The 21449-nt window shown below is 46.0% G+C and overlaps 1 protein-coding gene across 1 annotated transcript in view; it reads right to left on the bottom strand.

The window, feature by feature from the left end:
• Positions 1-17239, bottom strand: part of LOC143942201 (insulin receptor-related protein-like) — an 89513-nt gene extending 72274 nt beyond the window's left edge. Inside the window, exon 1 of the mRNA XM_077463454.1 lies at positions 16910-17239. Coding sequence (XP_077319580.1) covers positions 16910-16997 — 88 coding nt within the window. The 5' untranslated portion in view covers positions 16998-17239. The remainder of the gene's footprint in view (positions 1-16909) is intronic.
• Positions 17240-21449: the final 4210 nt, after the last annotated feature.

The raw sequence follows: 21449 nt of genomic DNA, 5'->3' as shown, positions 1-21449 counted from the left end.
TTGCTTAATCTGACTGATGTCCCTCCAACGTATGTGGTCGAGAGAGCTCACAGGGTCCCGACAAGTCGGGGTCCTCCGGGGGCCCCCCCCAGACCGTTTTTGGTACGCTTTCTCAATTTTCGGGACCGGGATCGGATCCTACGTGAGGCCCGCCAACATCAGACTCTGCCTTTTGAAAACACAGTGGTGCACTTGTATCCTGATTTCTCTGCGGATCTTCAGAGACGACGCAAGACCTTTACAGATGTCAGAAGGAGGCTCCGTGAGCGTGAGATGAAATATTCTATGCTTTATCCCAGCCGGTTACGGGTGCAACATGGAGGATCGGTGAAATTCTTTGAGTCTCCCGCAGAAGTGGATCAATGGCTGCAATCTCTGTAACTGGCCTGCCATGACACTCCTGATCATTAAGTGGCGGTTTGATTTGTAGCTGCTTACTCCTCTTTTTTCTTTTTCTTCTTCGTGGTTGCCGTGTATGGTTGGTACCCCCAGTCGGGGGGGCCTGCCCTCTCTACACTGATGTCCCTGGCTGGAATATCCTTGATTTCTACCAAGAAGCATGACGCACTTTGGCCAGGGTGGGGGGCGGCGGTCGGAGGCAGCTTCTTCCATACATTTTCCTGCAGGCTCCCTTCCTCGGGTGGGGCAGCCTGTCATGGTCGCCTCTATCTTTTTTTTTTTTTTGTGCTTACCCCCATCTGGGCGGCACGGGCTTTCCGGATACCCGTACTGAGGGTCGGACGGGCTGTGAAGGGAGTTGGAGCTCCAGGCACATGAACACTATGTCCGTGTTATTTTGGACTCTTGACCCCTCTTTTTTCTTGGTTATAGGGGTTTTCTTACTTTTTGTCTTGTGGTCCTTTTTGACCCATCAAGGCTATGCCTTCTGGGACTGTTTTTGGACTCAGTTTGGGGTTAGGCTGCGTGTACATGTTTTTTTGTGTTGTTACACGGCAGCAGGGTGTTTTTGGGGTTTACGGGGTAATGGGTGTAATAGGTGCAGCCCTCCAAGGTAAATGGTTTATCTATATGTTTGATGTTGTCTCTGAATTCAGTCTGCCGGTGTATGTATTACTGCTTTTGTTGGTACTGTATCCACCGTCTAACGAGTTATATGGGGAATGATGGGGGGATCGGGGTTTAATGTAATTTCATGGAATGTTAGAGGTCTTAATGATAAATTCCGTAGAGCATTAATGTTTCAATATCTAAAAACGTTCCATCCTCATGTGGTGTTTTTGCAGGAGACGCATTTGGATGGGAGCAGGGTGCTGGCCTTACGCAGAGCCTGGGTGCAGAGAGCGTTACATGCTACCTACTCTACCTACTCCAGGGGAGTATCAATTTTAATCAGTAAGGCGGTACCGTGCACCATTCACCATGTGATCTCAGACCCGGGTGGTAGGTTTTTGGTGGTTGTGGCGGATGTGGGTGCGTGCAAAATGGTATTGGTGAATGTGTATATCCCACCCCCCTTTCAGATCCAGATCCTATATGACCTTTTGGGTAAACTGGCGCCTTATATGCATCTCCCTCTCCTTATAGCCGGGGACTTTAATGCTATCCTCTCTACTGCCTTGGACTCGTCCAATGCCTCTAGGGTGGCGTCGGCCGATCTCTCTGCCTGGGCAGAGATGCTTCCCTGACGGAACTTTGGCGTTGGAAAAACCCTGTCACCAGAGGTTACTCATATTTGTCTAAAACTCATAAATCCTCCTCGAGAATTGATTTAGCATTTGCAAATACTTCTATGCTGCAATTAGTGGGGGGGGCACAATATCTAGCGGGGGGTATTTCAGACCATTCGCCTTTGTCAATTCATATAGGATCCGCTGTTGGTCCTACGGGGAGGGGGTGGAGATTAAACCCGGGGTGGTTGGAGGTGGAGGAGGTGTCCTCTCATGTAGCGCCACACTTTGCACATTATTGGAAGGATAACGAGGGGTCTGCCGACGCCGCCATAGTTTGGGATGCTTTTAAGGCCTGCATGCGGGGGCACTATATTTCAGCCATTAAACAGGCCCGCAGGTCCCATAATCAGATAGATCAGGAGTTGCAGGACAGGGAGAGGGTGTGTGCTATGGAGCACGCGAATAATCAGTCTGATGTCACTTATGGCGCACTGCTGGAGGCAAGGCGTGCTCTGGCACTTCATTACTCTGATCTAACACACACATCTAGGACAAAAATGGCTGAATCCATCTTTGAACAAGGGGATAAGAACGGTAGACTGTTGGCCATGCTGGTGGCTGAGCAACGGGTACAGACTAATATCCCCTGTATCAAGAACACTCAGGGTGACTTGTTGACAAACCCGACGGACATACTGGACACATTTGTGGAGTACTACAGGACTCTGTACGCACCCATTCCGACTTATGACATGGCGGAGTTAGACGGGGTGTTGGCATCGTTGCAGATACCGAGGCTGTCTGAGGCGGATAGGGACTCTTTGGAGGCTGCCATAACGACGGAAGAAATTGAAAAAGCTATTAGGTCCTTTCCTCCCCGTAAGTCCCCAGGGCCTGACGGCTTCTGCATAGAGTGGTATAGACAGCATCTTGAAGAATTGGTTCCTAGACTAAAAAACCTATATGACTACTGTTTAGAGCACAGGTGTCTCCCGGCTTCTTTGCTGGAGGCACAGGTGATCTTGCTGCCGAAGCCGGGCAAGGACCCCCTATTATGCTCGTCATATCGACCGATTGCACTGCTGAACCAGGACTTAAAAATCTTAACCAAGGTACTGGCTACCCGACTCTCTCAGGTTATCACGACTCTGGTGGATATAGATCAGACGGGTTTCATACCGCAGAAATCTACTGATACTAATCTACGCAGATTGTTTGCCCACCTACAGATTGAACATGCAGACAGGGGATCTAGAGTGGTAGTTTCCCTGGATATGGCCAAGGCCTTTGATTCAGTAGACTGGCAATACATGTTGACAGTTCTGCGGAAAATGGGCTTTGGGGAGATCTATGTGACCTGGATCTCTTTGCTTTACAGTTCTCCACGGGCGGGTATCAAGATAGCTAACTCAGTTTCACCCCAATTTGGCGTTCGCAGGGGCACACGTCAGGGGTGTCCATTATCCCCATTCTTATTTGCTTTGGCGATAGAACCGCTGGCTATAGCCCTGAGGCTATCACCTGGGGTGGGAGCACTGGAGGTGGGGGGCATTAGGGAATGTGTAGCGCTGTATGCAGACGACATGCTTCTCTTCTTGAAGGATGCAGGGCCATCTTTAGAGGCGGTGTTTGGGGTGCTCGACAAATTTGCTGAGTTCTCCGGGCTCCGGGTCAATTGGGAGAAATCCAACGTGCTGGCTATTGACGAGGAGGCGCGGGAGTCGGCGACTACTAGGGTTCCCATCGCCTGGGTGCAAGAATTTAAATATTTGGGAGTGAGAGTCTCACCAAAAGTGGGCGACTTTATGTCTCTGAATCTCCTTCCCTTGCTGGCCAGGGTGAAAGGACAGCTGGATGCTTGGAAGCATCTGCCGCTGTCCCTCATCGGTAGGGTTAATTTGCTCAAAATGAAGGTTCTGCCTGTTTTCCTTTACCTTTTACGTAATTCCCCTATTTGGGTTCCTTGCTCTTTTTTCCGGAGGGTTAATAGTCTCTTCGGATCCTTTTTATGGGCCGCTGCGCACCCCCGCATAAGTCTCCGGGTTTTGCAAGAGCCATGGGGTCAAGGTGGCTTGGCATTGCCGGATCTTTTTAAATATTATTTGGCTGGGCAAATGGTGGTCGCTAGACGGTGGCTGACACGGGAGGATGGGGATTCGGCGAATGTACTGGAGGCGGCCCTTTTGGGCTCCTATGAGAGCCTGTCTTATCTGGTGTATAGAGGTTCCGGGGCCTCACTAGCTCTGACGGCCTCTATGCGGGCAACGATACGGGCCTGGGAAAAAGCGCAGACTTTGTTGAAACAGCCGGAGGGGAGTTGGTCTCCTGACACTCCTCTATGGTTTAATCCTAAATTGCCACATTTTGGGGGCATACCAGATCCGGTGATATGGGCCAGGGTGGGCGTTAAGCAACTGAAGCATGTGGTGAGTGGGGGGCAGCTCCTGACGTTTGATCAGCTTAAGGTTAATCATGATCTTCCAAACTGGTATTTTTTTTAGATACCTGCAGTTGCGGCACGCTTTTCTCTCTCAGTTCGGTCCTGGGGTTTTGCGGGTGGGAGTCTCGCCTTTGGAGACTGTGCTGCGGACAGAGGACCTGGAAAAGCCTCTCTCCGTTGTGTATAGCATGCTGTTTCCGGACAGGCCGAAGCCTGTTCAGAACTGTAGGGAGGTTTGGAGTGCTTTAATACCTGACTTTGGAGGGGAGGATTGGGACGACATGTGGGGACACCCGTTTCAGACCCTAGTATCGACTAGAGACAGACTTATCCAGTTTAAATTTCTGTATAGAGTATATTATACCCCAGCCAGACTGGCTAGGATTTACGGTACTGGCGCGGGGGGGTGCTGGCGCTGCACAGCTGACCGAGCTGATTTTGACCATGTGTTTTGGCAGTGCCCGCGGATTGAGGAGTTCTGGAAGGGAGTGACACAGGTTATACAATCTGTCCTGGTGGTGCCGATTCCAGTCACAGTTGCGGTATGTTTGCTCGGACTGGTGGAGGGGTTGGCACCTCGAAGGGCACAGAGGACTCTGATTTCTCTGGCGCTGTTCTATGCACGCAAAGCTATCCTGTTGTGTTGGAAGAAACCCGAACCTCCTACGGTTTCTTATTGGAAAGGTTTAATTAATAAAGCTTTGCCATTATACAAAGCCACCTATCTTAGCAGAGGGTGCCCTAACAAATTTGAGAGGGTGTGGCGGTGCTGGCTTGATGCCGCAGATACTGTGAATTAATTGCTAGGCGAGGGGTTTTCTCCTTGTGGGTCGGGCAAGGGGCGGGGCAGGGAGGTGCTTTCCCTCGGATTGGTTACGTCCCCATTTTAAGTGGTTCTTTATTTAGTTACGGTACGGGCTATGTGTTTCTTATATATGTGGTACTGTTGATGTTTTTAGACTGAACTAAGCGGAAGGATGGAGGGCTGCACAGGCGGGAGGTTGGTTGGGTGGGGGGAGGTGGAGGGTGGAAGGGAGGGGGGGGGGGGGTTGGGAAGGTTTTTGGGACCGTTTGGTATGTTTGTTTGTTATTAATGTATTGAAAACCTTTAATAAAAATAAATTTATAAAAAAAAAAAAATTTGCATGAACGGACTTGACCACACACGATGAGCAGACAGTCCACTGAAAGCGTGCGTGACGACGTGTACAGTCCTATACACTGCAATGCAACCTTCGGCCGTGTAAACCCTTTCTGAGCATGCGCCATACTTAGTCCGTCCAACTTGCCTACACACGAGCGGACTGTCCGCTGAAACCAAGTTTGGACGGACAAAACCAAGTTTGAACGGACTGTCTTACGGAAATTCCGTAAGACTTTGTTCGTCAGACTGTCCGCTGAAAAAGTCCGCTGAAGCACACACACGAGCGGATTGTCCGCTGAAACACTGTTCAGCGGACTAAGTTGGACAGACAATCCGCCCGTGTGTACGCGGCCTTAGTCCAACCGTGTGTATGCAACAGTTTCGGAAAAGGTCCGGACAAAATCCGACGGATTTGGTTGTCGAAATCTCCGACCATGTGTACAGGGGCTTAAAGGCGTCAGCATACCAAGACATTTTGGAAAATCTCATGCTCCCAAATTTGTGGGAACAGCTTGGGGATGGCCCCTTCCTGTTCCAACATGACTGCCTACCAGTGCACAAAGCAAGGTCCATAAGGACCTGGTTGAGTGGGTTTGGGGGTAGAAGAACTTGACTGGCCTGCACAGAGTCCTGACCTCAAACCAACAGAACACTTTTGGGATGAATTCGAGCGGAGACTGCGAGCCAGGCCCTTCTGGACCACATCAGTGACCGACGTCACAAATGCACTTCTGGAAGAATGGTCAAACATTCCCATTCCCAGACAAACATACCCCTAAAACCTTGTGGACATCCTTCTCAGAAGAGATGAAGCTGTTATAGTTATAAAGGGTGAGCCAAATCAGTATGGAACCCTACGGGCTAAGACTGGCATGCCATAAAATTTCACGTGTGTGTAAAGGAAGCGTCCCAATACTTTTGGTATACATTTTTAGAAAGGCTAGCCTGTCCCACTATTTTAGCAGTTTATGCCAGATTTTTGTAGGTGTGGACTAGGTCCATAATAGACCCAAGGTTAGACCTCTAGGTCTAGGGCTCCACCCAACAGACAGGAGGTCTGTGCATGGGAGTCAGGACTCCCCCCATCCTCTAGGAGTCACAGAGGCAGCCAGATTGTGCAGGTCTACAGGAGGCCGATGTAGTCTGTGAGAGTAGCAATGAGCCGATTGTGAGTAAGCTATAATAGCTCTTGACTGGAAGGAAACCTTTGCGGCCTGAAGCCTGAAGCAGCCGTGTGACAAGCGAGCAAGCCAAGAGGACGAAGTGTCGTGCAAGTTAGAGTAATGGTGTTTGAGCCCCAGAAGAAGCGTTTTTCATTACGCGAAACATGTCGGGCATAGAGTCAATATCAGCACTTTACCATTCTTGATGTTTTACCATTTTCTAGTCTATGATATAAAACTGTGGAGATTTAGCCAAGACAGATTTTCTTGTTGTTACATTTTATTGTATGATTTTTGGAAATAATGGTAACATCTTGTGCTGACAAAGGTGGGAGCAGTAAATGACTCCTTCCACCTCTGTTTTTTGCTTTTTTTTTTTTTTTTTTTTTTATTCTATTTATGTAATTAAACAGTTTTCTTCCTAATAAAAATAATGTTTTAAAGTATGTTTCCACTTTCGTACATAAGTGCCTATAGAGTCCACAAGTCCCTCTTTCTGCCTTCTATAGCAATGGTGGAACCCCAGTTGTTTTGTGAATTTTTCCATTCCTTTAAATAAAAAAAAAAAAGTCGGCTGCCATGCCCTTAAAAATGCAGTTCTGGACTGGTGCAACTTCTTGAAAACGTATGCAACCACTTGAGTCCAATATCTATATACCCATATCCAACCAAGGGAGGAATCTTTTTGAAGAACCATCATAGAATTTGAGGCTCATTCTTTATCACAGCAGCTGTTAAGCAAAGACAGATCCTGGCACTAGAAGCAGAATCTACAAGTCTATATAGGAACATTAAATATGTACAGCGAGGCAGGTATACATGCGAGAGCCACGTCAAAAATTATAACAAAGGCTCAACATGCGGACTTAAAATAAAGTACAGTTTCCCCTATAAGAAGTTGACTCAGTCATCTGTAATTCCTTACATTAATTTACATGAGACGGTGACACGTGAAGTAGGTTCTCACTCATTAGTAACAATTTTTTCAGCCAGGGGTCCAGTATGTCTGGAATTTGTGACTGGAAGGCAGCTGAAATTACCACCCTGTTACTGGTTAACAAGCCGGTGTGTAGATTAGAGACACTGCAAACTAAACATGTGGTCTTTTAATCACTTGTCTAAAGATAATATGCTGAAGGCAACAGCCATAATGCACCTGTTAGCCAGTCAGCAGAGAATTAACCAAAAAAAAAAAAAAAAAAAGAAATAAAAGAAAAGAAAAGAAAAGAAAAGAAAAAAAAAAAAAAAAACAACACACACACACACACACACACACCAAACCACAAAACCAAACCCCTCCCCAGAAGAACCTCAAAGATTGAGGTCAACAGATTGGCATAAATGTTTGACTTACAAAATTGTACCATTTTAGAATTTTGATAATCGGTTAGATGGACTGGCGTTCTGAAAATTGCTGGTTCAGGCCCCAAAATAGGTACACCTTAAAAAAGTGCAAAACATTTGATATGTATATCAGATGCGAATTTCAAATTGAACTATTTAGGCTACCCAAAACCAATGTCCATTTAGTAGATGTGGTAGAGTTGATCTCATAATCTTAGGTTTCTTGGGAATCTCTAGGCCAAATTCTGGGGTCTGCACACCTGATGTGCCCATTATAAAAAAAAAAAAAAAGATGCTCACTTTTCCTCTGGATTTTTATTTTATATTTATGAACACAAAAGTGGACAGGCGCACCGAAAACCACCAGGTGGACAGGAATAGAGTTGCAAATTACGGCAGCAGGATCTCACCGTTAAGAGTAAGGCTGCTTTCACACTGCAGCGGGAGCAGCGTCGGCGGTAAAGTGCCGCTATTTTTAGCGGCGCTTTACCGTCGTTTTAGCGGCGGTGTGCGGGCGCTAGCGGGGTGGTTTTAACCCCCGCTAGCGGGCGAAAAGGGGTTAAACCCGCCCGCAAAGCGCCGCTACAGCGGCGCTTTGCCGGCGGTATTGCCGCGGTGTCCCATTGATTTCAATGGGTAGGAGCGGTTTAGGAGCGGTGAATACACCGCTCCTTCACCGCTGCAAAGATGCGGCTAGCAGGACTTTTTTCACCGTCCTGCCAGCGCATCGCTCCAGTGTGAAAGCCCTCCGGCTTTCACACTGGAGTTAAAGGGGCCGGTTTTTTTCAGGCGTTACACAGGCGCTATTTTTAGCGCTGTAACGCCTGAATACCGCCCCAGTGTGAAAGCAGCCTAACCAAGACCAATGTAGCGCTCACCACCAAAAGAGCCTGAGGATTTTGTCCCAGGTTCCTTTCCCACTAGTGCCAGTCAGTCACTCTTCTGCCTCAAGAAACAGTCTAGGGCAGTGATGGTGAACCTTGGCACCCCAGATGTTTTGAAACTACATTTCCCATGATGCTCAACTACACTGCAGAGTGCATGAGCATCATGGGAAATGTAGTTCCAAAACATCTGGGGTGCCAAGGTTCACCATCACTGTCTTAGAACAACAGTCCCGTCAACAAAAGCTCAGGAAATGGACAGCACTGGGACACCATAAGCAATTTTCCAGGCCAGGCAAGCCTTAGTATTGATGCGTCAGGGGTAAACAGCAGCCAGTCACCCAGATCCTGCACTCAGGCCTGTACACTCAAGTCCTTAGATGCCTCCCTCAAGTGTCAGACAAACACTCTCCACATCGGATCCTTGGTGAAATCCCTTTGGTTTAGCTTCAGAGGTTCTTAGCAAACAGGCCCCCAGCTTTAGCATAGCTGGGACCTCGATGAGCTCACAAAATGTTCTGCTGAGCTGCCTGGGAGGGCAGTAGCCCCTCCAGCCTGGGAAATTCTCTTTTAGGACAAGAACCAAGCAGCTCCAGGCTGCAGAGTATTTATGCTCACGCCCAGCCACCATCTGGGCACCCTCCCCCAGGGATTGGCTGAGACAAAAAACAGTCAACAGCCGATGTGCTTCATCCAGCCCACTATTCTCCAGAATACACACACGGTACTAACTTATCCCACCAGGCTCTACTTTTGGGTGTATTGTCCTTTTGTTGTTCATATTTGGTAAACCCCTTTATTGTTATTTCAGAAAGAATGGCTAGGCCCCACTGTGATTATGTAGTGCAAGTTGGACACTACTTTGAAGTGGTTTTCATAATTGTATGGATCCCGAAATCTTGCTGGAATCACGCCAAAGTAATACAGGAACCCTTTTCAAAAACTGTGCCGTGCCAAGTTGCATTGATGGGAATGGGCACCATCGAAGACAATGCAATTTCCGTTGTCACGCAATTCTAGTCGCATCTGAACTCACACTAGTGTGAACGGAGCCTTAGACCAGTGTTATGCAAGTGGTGACATTACAGATCCTCATTTTCCTGACTTCAGTCTGCTGTAATCTCAGCAATACTGTATATTTACCCCCAACAGCAGACAGTTGTACAAAAAGTAGGAAAGCTCGTTAGCTATATTTTTTAAGTACTATTTACTGTAAACAAACCATATAACCTGGCTTTATGACCTGACACTGAACGTGAGGCCCATAACTCACTTTAGAAAAAATAAATAAAAAAATCCTGAGTCGAAGTGACTGTTTTCCCTAGGATTGATGATCTTGCATCTAAAATTGTCCATTAGCTTGCTTCCATTGCGTCCTGTGCTCCAATGGGCTCATGCTCTCCCAGCCTTAGTGTTGGGGTTGCTATTAAAAACGGAAGGCCAGTATGTACTGGGGTTATGGGGAAGGTCAAGCATTAAGAATTATACCAAATCTATAGACCGGGTTTCCAAATGTTCCAAAGAAAGGGCCAGTTTGCTGTCTTTCAGACTTTAGGTGGTGGTGGGGGGGGGGGGGTATGGCTGTGCCCAGTGGGTGTAAACAATGCCCGATCTTTGGTATTGGGAGAGAAATAGTTGGTGCCAGTGGAATAATTTATGCCCCATTGTTGGCAACTTGGCATCACTTATTTCTCCATTGTTGGGTGTCAGGGGCAGGAATTATTCCTTAAGGGCCAGGTAAAGGCAAGCAAAGGGCCACAGTTTGGAAACCCCCCGCTATTGACCATAACATAATGCGAGTTACAGAAGCCCTACACGGCCAAAATTTTCCATCTCTAGTCAAAAGACATTATAGGCCTTTCTTAGACTTTTAGTGGAGCAGGGCTGCCCCCAAGCATCAAACTCATCCCTAAACTGACCATGGGTGATGGCACGGCTGGAATAAACTTCTCCTCATGTGTTTTGTACAAACTATTTGTGCAGTTCGTGGCCTTCCCAACCATTGTGCAGCACGACTACGCTGGGTCATGGTGCCCAAGACTAGCGAGTATCACACCGTCTAATTCTAACGAGAAAGGCTGTACAGGAGCAAAAGAGAAAAAAAGGTAGGTGCAAACTTTGCAGTAATGGTTAGTGTATCCGACTTTTGGAGGCTCCTGTTCTAGAAGAAACTTTCTAAATAAAAAGGACCAATTTACTGTCCTTCAGAAGGAGGACCAGACTGTAGCCAGTAGTAGTAGAAAATGCTCTCCATCATTGGCATCAGTGAGAGGAATAGTGCCCCAATGTGAGCCTCATCATTGATGATAGTGGAAAGAACAATGCCCCAAGGGACAGATAAATGTAAGAAGTTTGGAGACCACTGTTCTAGGAGGAAGGAGACCTGGGTAAAAAAAAAAAAAAAAAAAAAAAAAAAAACCCCAAACACCTTTTATACGAGGAGGTTCAACAGAACAGGACTGAGCTGAAGGTTTTATTTTTTATTTTTATAAAGGGCATACCTCTCGTTACTTGTCTGAGCCACTTTATTATTCATCACCACCTCATGAACTCCTTCCACCCATCACCAGCCTGGACTGTCTATGGTGGGACTCTAATGCCGCGTACACACGACCGGACTTTGAGGGACTAGGTCCGGCAGAGTTCTGACGGACTTTCCGAATGAACGGACTTGGCCACACACAATCACACCAAAGTCCCGACGGATTGGAACGTGATGACGTACGACCGGACTAGAATAAGGAAGTTCATAGCCAGTAGCCAATAGCTGCCCTCGCATCGGTTTTTGTCCGTCGGACCAGCATACAGACGAGCGGATTTCTCGGTAGGAACTGGGTCCGGCAGAAAAATTTGAAACATGTTCCATTTCTAAAGTCTGTCGGATTTTTGCAAATCAAAAGTCTGCTGCAGCCCACACACTATCGAATTGGTCCGCCGGAATCGTTCCGTCGGACCTTTGATGTCAAAAAGTCCGGTCCTGTGTACGGGGCATAAAGATAGGGTAGCCAGACTGACCAGACTTTTTCAACCTTGGTTCCATGGAATGTAAGGGTTCCTCCAGAAGCGGTGTATTGCTTAGTAGTCACCGACTATTTTATAAAGTTCTCCTGAAAGGTAGGCTGACACACACACACACACACACACACAATATATATTTATTTATTACTATGCAGGATTTATATAGCGCCGACAGTTTACGCAGTGCTTTACAACATTAGGGCAGACAGTACAATTACAATTCAATACTAAAAGGGGGGGGGGGGGGGGGAGAATCAAAGAGCCCTGCTCGTTAGAGCTTACAATCTAGGAGGAGATATATACAATATATTTATTTACATTTTTTTGTGCTGTGCCAAAATGGTGTGTCTGACAATGGAAGAAAATAGTGAAAAATAAAAAATGTATAATATATATATATATATATATATATATATATATATATATATATATATATATATATATATATATATATATATATATATAATTTTTTTTTAATACTACTAGGTACATGAATGGCACAATAATACAACAATTATTTTTAATATTAATGCTAGGTACACTACTGGTAAAAAAACAAAAAAAAAAATAAGTAAAACCTACAACACCCCACCAAATCAAAGAGAAGCGTTTGGCCATCAAGACCTTATGCATAGCAAAACAATCGGTCACACGGCCATTTGTCTAAATTCTCTAATTAAAAAGAGACCATTGAGTAAATAAAAAAAAAAAATAATAATAATAATAATAATAATAAATCAACCTAGTTGAGTTTGCTCAGTACTGAAAACCCAAATATTTGTCACACTTTAATGCCATGGTGATGCGCCCACATGGGTTACTGCTGCATTGTGGGGGGCATTCATTTTGAATGGCTTCCAAAGCACAAAGTTAATGCACCTGTGTTGCAGTTATTAAAAAAAAAAAAAAAAAAAAAAGGGGGGGGGGGGGGTGTTGGAGCAAGAAGAGGTCCATGTGTATTTTAATTTTATTTATTTTAATGAAAAATAAGGTGCACTGTTAGATCATTTCGAACAGGCCAGCCTTAACTCAATGCATGACAAAATATATATTGGTTCACTGCAAAGTAGTGGGCCCTTATTGAAGATATGCGCTTTCAGCCTTCAAAAGTAACAAAAAAAAAAAATTAAAAAAAAAAAAAAAAATATGTAGTAAATATATATTTTTATATTTAAATATATATGAATCATATAATACAATACACCATAGAGCCATACTAAAACCACAGATGAACCAAACTAGCCTGTGGAATTCTTGCACAGCCACCAAGGGGTTAATGACAGCATCAGGTCTGCAAGAAATGCCGCACACATTCCTGGCCAGCAAAAATAACTTTTCTTCTGTTTTGGGCAAAATATTAACAGAGAATTTTTTTTTTTTTTTTTTTAAATAACAGAGCAGCACTCAGAGCTGGAGCAGTTCCTGTTTTGTCATCATGTGTATACACTATAAACAGAGGCTGTTTCTTTTGTTACACTTGGCCCAGCAAAAATATATTTAGATATCGTAGGTGGAAAAAAGAAAGTTTCTTTTAGAGTTTTTTTTTTTTTTTTTTTTTCTTGGTTGGGTCTACAATCAGCAAAAAAAAAAAAAAAAAAAACGCCTATACACTCACCGGCCACATTATTAGGTACACCTTGCTAGTACCGGGTTGGACGTCCTTTTTGACTTCATTCTTAGTGGCATAAATTCAACAAGGTGTTGGAAACATTCCTCAGAGATTTTGGTCACATGATTTCTGCAGATTTGTCGGCTGCACATCCATGATGCCAATATCCCGCTGCACCGCATCCCAAAGGTGATCTATTGGATGAGATCTGGCGAGTGTGGAGGCCATTGGATGAGATCTGGCGAGTGTGGAGGCCATTGGATGAGATCTGGCGAGTGTGGAGGCCATTGGATGAGATCTGGCGAGTGTGGAGGCTATTGGATGAGATCTGGTGAGGTCACTGTACTCCAATGGCCTCCACACTCATTGTCCAGTGGTGAGATGATTGGAGCTTTGTGAGCTGGTGCATTATCCTGCTGGAAGGAGCTATCAGAAGATGGGGGACACTGTAGTCATAAAAGGGATGGACATTGTCAGCAACAATACTCAGGTAGGCCGTGGTGTTTAAACGATGCTCAGTTATTACTAAGGGCCCAAAATGTGCCAAGAAAATATCTCCCACATCATTACACCACCAGCCTGATACAAGGCGGGATAGATCCATACTTTCATGTCATTTTACACCAAATTCTGACCCGCCCATCTGAGTTTTTCAGCTGAAATCAAGACACAGACCAGGCAACATTTTTCCAATCTTCTATCGTCCAATTTCTGTGATCCTGTGCGAATTGTAGCCTCAGTTTCCCGTTCTTAGTTGACAGAAGTGGCACCCGGTATGGTCTTCTGTTGCTGTAGCCCATCCACTTCAATGTGTTGTGCGTTCAGAGATGGTATTCTGCATACCTTGGTTGTAATGAGTGGTTATTTGAGTTACTGTTGCTTCCCATCACCTCCAACCAGTCTGCCCATTCCCCTCTGACATCAACAAGGCATTTCCCTCCACACAACGGCCGCTCACTGGATACTTTCTCTTTTTCGGACCCTTCTCTTTAACCCCGAGAGATGGTAGCGTGTGAAAATCCCAGTAGATCAGCAGTTTTTGAAATACTGGGACCAGCCCGTCTGGCAACAACAACCATGTCACATTCAAAGTCTCTTAAATCCCCTTTCTTCCCCATGTCGTCTTCACAACATCTAGGATGCCCAAATGCATTGAGTTGCTGCCATGTGATTGGCCGATTAGCAATTTGTGTTACCAAGCAATTGGACAGGTGTACCTAACAAAGTGGCCGGGGAGCGTGTCTCCAAATGCTGACCACAACTTCTGGTGACTGAAGTCTAGCCCACCTCTGTTACTTCCTATTGGGCGTCAGAAGTGAAGAGCAGCCTAAGCAACCAATAGGAAAATTGTAGGGAGGCCAGGTATAGATCACAAATGTGCACAGCAGAACGCTTGTATGAAGAACAGCGGGTGCAGGCCAGGGTTGGCTCTAGTTTTTGGATGCACAATTGGCATTGGCAATGCGACCCACTTAAAGCATAACTCTGCCCTTTTCTTCAGTCTTGCACAGTTGTTCTCCTCAGCCTGTCCCCTGGCCTTCCCCATTCATTCATACCGCATAACCTAGAGTGGTTTGCCTAGGAACCAAGGAAGCGAAAAATATAAGCAGACCAGAAGACCACTCTATGGAAACACTCAACCACACATGGGAATTACACGTGCAAAAACCAGTTTACAAAACTGGCACCATTTAGGTACAATGGCCCACAATTGCCCATTGACAAAGCACGTCAGGCAAGGTGGGATAACCAAATGGATCTTCCCCTTGGAGAAACCACAGCATCAGGCAAGGTGGAGTAAGCAAAACCAAATGGATCTTCCCCTTGGTGATACCACAACATCAGGCAAGGTGGAATAACCAAAACCAAATGGATCTTCCCCTTGGTGATACCACAGCATCAGGCAAGGTGGAATAACCAAAACCAAATGGATCTTCCCCTTGGTGATACCACAGCATCAGGTAAGGTGGAATAACCAAATGGATCTTCCCCTTGGTGAAACCACAGCATCAGGCAAGGTGGAATAACCAAATGGATCTTCCCCTTGGTGAAACCACAGCATCAGGCAAGGTGGAATAACCAAATGGATCTTCCCCTTGGTGATGCCACAGCATTAGGCAAGGTGGAATAACCAAAACCAAATGGATCTCTCCCTTGGTGAAACCACAGCATCCAAAATAATGAAAAGAATGATCGCCACACACAATACGATCCTTCAAGATCACCTCCATTAATTTTGATTGCAAAAATTATATCTGATAAATCTGAAATGGATTTGTAAATCAACTGCACCAAATTCAATCCATAAACACGATGTTTGGCCATAAAAAGAATAAAAAATAAAATAAAAAAAATCACTAATATTCACGAGTCAGTCTAACAACCGGCTTTTGTCAAAGGGACAAGCTAAAAAAAAACAGCATCCGATGAGGTCCAGCAGCCAATGGCTGCAAGCGTTGATCAGTGTGTTCTGGCGTGGGGGTGGTCCCCTCCATCAGAACACAAAGGCACACCGGTTGAGATGACCTCACCAACATTGCTTGTGTTGGTATTATGAGCTAAAACAAATTAAAAAAAAACCCACACACACACCACAAAACACACCATGGTCAAAAAACAAACAAAAAATAAAAAAACCCCATGAAAAAAAAAACAACCCAAATCCCCCCACCCCACAAAAAGAAACACCCCCAACCCCCCCCAAAAAAAGTCCAAATAAGCAAATAACCTCAAAAAAGCAAATAGCCAAATAAAAAACACTCCAAAGAAAAGCAAAATCCCCCCCAGAAGGCGTTAAAAAAAAAATAGATAAAAAAATGATATGTCCTCAGGGTATTTCATGCATCTGGGGGTATTAGCCACATGCAGCAGGTAACCTCTAAATTGCACCTAAAATTGCTATATGTGGTTTAAGAAACATTGGTGGTTATTGTAGGCAGGCGATCAATTTGACACTGCTCACTGTTAAAGAATCCCCTACAAACCCACCACCTCGGAGGGAGGAGCACCCCCCCCCGCTACAAACCCACCACCTCGGAGGGAGGAGCACCCCCCCGCTACAAACCCACCACCTCGGAGGGAGGAGCACCCCCCCGCTACAAACCCACCACCTCGGAGGGAGGAGCACCCCCCCGCTACAAACCCACCACCTCGGAGGGAGGAGCACCCCCCCGCTACAAACCCACCACCTCGGAGGGAGGAGCACCCCCCCGCTACAAACCCACCACCTCGGAGGGAGGAGCACCCCCCCTACAAACCCACCACCCCGGAGGGAGGAGCACCCCCCCTACAAACCCACCACCTCAGAGGGAGGAGCACCCCGCAAACCCACCACCTCAGAGGGAGGAGCACCCCGCAAACCCACCACCTCAGAGGGAGGAGCACCCCGCAAACCCACCACCTCAGAGGGAGGCGCACCCTGCCAACCCACCACCTCAGAGGGAGGCGCACCCTGCCAACCCACCACCTCGGAAGGCGCACCCTACAAACCCACCACCTCGGGAGGAGCACCCTACCAACCTCAAAAAGGGGGAACCCCCTACCAACCACCTTGGGACGAAACCCCTTACCAACCACTTCAAAGGGCAAACCCCTTACTAACCTCACAGCGGGGCAGCTGAGAAAGCTCATCATTCACGATAAAATGGAAACAAGATAATATAATAAAATCACTTACAGTCTGTGGCTTCGCTGCTTGCAGTAAACACAACAACGATGACCAGCAAGGAGCTCAATAAGGCAGAGCGCAGATAGGGGGACTTCATCGCAATGCTTCCAGTCTACACCTTCAAGTGCAATCGCAAAGTGCAAACTAAAAATTAAAAAAAATTAAAATAAATAAAACAATAAAAATAAAAAGTGCTGAAGAGAAAAATCAGGTTGCCATCAGACTAGAAGGAGTTGTAGGATGCTGCCTCCTGAGTGCATGGCATGTCACACACAGCAGATCATCTGATAGATGCAGGTACAATGTGTGTCTGCAGGTAACATTGTGAGTTTAGAATGACTGGGATCATCACCTGTGTGAGGGGGCGTGGCCTGCTAAAGCATTGCCTCATTCTAGAACAGCAGGTGCAGGCAGAGCTGGTCTGATTGACAGGGCTACAGTGCAGCTGATTGGCTGATGGTGCAGAGGCAATGCCTCTGGGCTGTAGCCCATGGAATAGCAGACAGCGTGTCTGAGCTCTTGTATGGATATGTTTGCTATACACCGATAGATAGGTGATGGAGGCTTTAGAGAGAGAAATTGATCAATTGATAGGGAATTAAAGCAGATCTAAATCCGAATCAAAATGTTTTTAAAAGCACTGTATAAAAAACAATTGCCATTTTTTTAATGTATTTTATTTATTTTCTTATTTATTTATTTCTTTTTTTAATTTTCCCTTTATCGTTTTTTTTTTATTTTTTATTCTTTTTTGCATTTCAGTGCTGCTGATCTACCGCAGCCTCTTTGCACCCGCATCCTCTTCACCAGCAATGATTCTCGGAGTGGGTTACCCAATGGTGACAATTATTTACCCGGCTTTTTATATATTTCATGGCCGCTGACCTGGAACATACAACTAAGGTAATTAAAAAAAAAAATGTCATTAAAAAAATGTAATGGAAAATTAAAAATAAAAATAAAAGGCAAAACTTTTTATTTTTGCTTTGGACAGAGTGGAGAGGGGTTGGAACCCCTGTTATTTTTTTTATTTTTTTTGCTGTCTGTATCCCCCCCATTAGAGAGAATCATCCTCTGTATTTGTACTGTTTGCTGTTATCATTGAAGGTAAAAATAAAAGAAAATCACAAGTTTTAACAGTAATAGAGGGGAAATCTTCTAATGGGGACACTGGTTCCGGTGACAACCAGGGATTCACTGACTTTGGAGAGATTTCCTCTCACTTCCTGCTTTGCCTAGGGGACAGGAAGTGAAGGGAAAGATGGCTTAAAATAAATAAATAAATAAATGACAGGGGTTATAACCCTCCCTTATTTAAAAAAAAAAAAAAAAAGTTTTGCTTGTAGTTCTGCTTTAAATAATGAATGTTCGCATCTCGGGGAACCTTTGCTAGAAATGTATTGTGTGATCAGCGGGTTGTAGATATAATATATATTATAGTATATAATATAGTATAAAATAAAAATTATGGTGTGTACTTGACATGTAGAATTTTTTTTTTATCCCTCTATGACACACAGGGGAATTATTATTTTTTTTTGTAAAAACTTGTGAAATAATTGTGAAATTAATATTAACCAAAAATAAAGAGCGGTCCGTGAGAATTGTAGTTATTCCCCACATTGGAGGTCAACAAAAAAGGTCAGTTTAGAAGGGTTTCCCTTACCTTCATGGTCAGTGGGACAGGTGCCCCCTTATGATGGTGGCCTGTGGGATAGGTGCCCCCTTATGATGGTGTCCTGTGGAATAGGTGCCCCCTTATGATGGTGGCCTGGGGGACAGGTGCCGCCTTACATTGCAGGTCAGTGGGAGAAGGACCCCTAATGATAGTGGTTATAGTAGAGTAGGGCTTCCTTTCACTGTTGGTCTTCTAGGAAGAGGTCCCTTTTACATTGGTGATCTGTGGGACAAGTCTCCACTTACATTGGTGGCCAATGAGAGAGGTGCCCCTTACATTAGTAGCCAGTAGGAGAGGTGCCTCATTACATTGGTGGCCAGTGGGAGTGTTATCCCCTTACATTGGTGGCCAGTGGGAGTGTTATCCCCTTACATTGGTGGCCAGTGGGAGTGTTATCCCCTTACATTGGTGGCCAGTGGGAGTGTTATCCCCTTACATTGGTGGCCAGTGGGAGTGTTATCCCCTTACATTGGTGGCCAGTGGGAGTGTTATCCCCTTACATTGGTGGCCAGTGGGAGAGGTATCACCTTACATTGGTGGCCAGTGGGAGTGTTATCCCCTTACATTGGTGGCCAGTGGGAGTGTTATCCCCTTACATTGGTGGCCAGTGGGAGTGTTATCCCCTTACATTGGTGGCCAGTGGGAGTGTTATCTCCTTACATTGGTGGCCAGTGGGAGTGTTATCCCCTTACATTGGTGGCCAGTGGGAGAGGTATCACCTTACATTGGTGACCTGTGGGGGAGAGATGCCCCCTTCCATTGGTGGCCAGTGGGAAAGTCGTCCCCTTACATTAAGCTGGTGATGCTTTTCCCCTCTATTTGTGTTTTTTGGACATGTTTTTATGGACTTGATGAAATAAGGATGATGTTATTGGACGTGCAGCCTACCAGAACTTTTGCTTGTTGGAATTCGTGATGGACTGGTCTGTGGAGGTGAAGATGAGAGACTGATCTTGAGCAGTGTTCACACACGTCCCTGTCCCCTTACATTGGTGGCCATTGCGAGATGTGCATCCTTACATTGGTGGCCTCTGACAGATGTCTCCTTATATTGGTGGCCAGTGGGAGATGTCTCCTTACATTGGTGGCCTCTGACAGATGTCTCCTTATATTGGTGGCCAGTGGGAGAAATGCCTCCTTTCATTGGTGGCCAGTGGGAGAGGTGCCTCCTTACATTGGTGGCCTGTGTGAGAAGGACCCCTAAATGGTGGTGGTCATAGGGCTTCTTTCCTTGGTGGTCTGTAGGAAATGGTCCCCCTTACATCGGTGGCCATTGGGAAGAATGTCACCCTACAGACATCTACAAAATGAATTGGTGTCAGTGATTAGGTATCAGAGGAAAGAGGGGGGAGACTACATTCGTCCCCCACCACTGACCCTGCCAGGTGACATTGGCTTTCTATATATAGAACTATACAGGGACCACCAGGTAGAAGGTCAATTTGCCATTGCTCACTATTCAAGGAACCCCTAGCAACCTCTGGAGGAACCCTAGGATTCATTGGAACCCTGGTTAAGAATGGCTGCTTTAGAACATACAACGTGTACTCAGTGCTCTGTGTATCTCATGTGTAAAAGTCCAACTGAAGCTTCAAAAGCTATTACTGTAATGCAGCCAGGAGAGCACATGGGAGGGCTAGACCACTGTTGGCAGTGCCGGTGTCTTGTAAAATAGTGTCCTCCATCAGATAGTGTCCCCTGCGTACTGCGCATGCGCAGTACACAGGAACACAGATTCCGAAAATTGCTGAGGATGAACGGCGCCTGCGTCGTGAGTCCAGGTTCTATCCCCACTATCCAAGTGGACATAGAGTTAGAATAAAAAAGAGCCGAGCGGAGCGAGGCCGAGCCCGAAGCGTGGCGAGCGAAGCTCGCCCGCGAGGGGCCCTCTAAAATTCACAACCCTATGTCCGCTTGGATGGGGGGGCTACCACCTCCACTCACGGCGCAGGCGCCGTTCAGCTTCGGAGTTTTTCCGAAGCTTCGTCTGCTCCGTACTGCGCATGCGCAGTACGGAGCGGACACCATTTGATGGGCGGACTCTATTAGGCAGAACACCGGGACAAGGTTATCCAGCACCCAGGGCAAAGATGCCAAACTGCGCCCCCCTTTCCCTTAGGGTTAGGGTCAGGGTTCCCCCCACCCCAGCTCTGACTGTCGGTCTCCATCCGTCCGACACCAACCTTGCACAGAGCATATCTAAGCCCTTGTACACACGGTCGGACATTCCGACAACCAAATCCGTCTGATTTTTTTCGATGGATTTTGTCCAACGGATTTTGTCCGAAACTGTTGCATACACACGGTCGGACAAAGTTGTCGGAAAATCCGATCATTCAGAACGTGATGATACGACGGGACTACGTTCAGGCTAGTAGCCAATAGCTTTGATGTAGGAATTTGATCTGAGCATGCGTGGCACTTGGTCCGATCGGAATTCTCTACACATGATCGGAGTATGTCCGATCGGACCATGTTGTTGGAAAATTTTACCGACAAGTCGGAAAACTTGGTCTGTCAGATACTCCGACGGAAACAGTCCGATGGAGACCACACACAGTCGGAATATCCGACAAAATTGTCCGATCGGACACATTCCGTCGGAATCTCCGACCTTGTGTACAAGGGCTAAGACCTAACCCAGTGATCCTGCAAATGACACTCTTCATGTCCTTGGGTGGCTACACTCACCCCTCCACTCAATCTATGGAGGGAGCCGTGGTTGCTACCCAGACTTCTCTCTTGATCTGGATTAAAATAAAGTGGTTCTAAATGCTGATGTTTTTTTTTACCTTAATGTATTCATTGCCATTACAATTTGGCTCTTGTCAAAGTTGCTCAAATCTATACACTTGCCTATTTTTTCTGCTT

Source organism: Lithobates pipiens, unplaced genomic scaffold (genome assembly GCF_037356315.1).
Source record: "Lithobates pipiens isolate NorthernLeopardFrog02 unplaced genomic scaffold, aLitPip1_a1.2 Scaffold_30, whole genome shotgun sequence".
Lineage (NCBI taxonomy): Eukaryota > Metazoa > Chordata > Amphibia > Anura > Ranidae > Lithobates > Lithobates pipiens.
The sequence above is the reverse complement of the archived record's forward strand: the minus strand, read 5'-3'. Positions and strand labels throughout refer to the sequence as shown.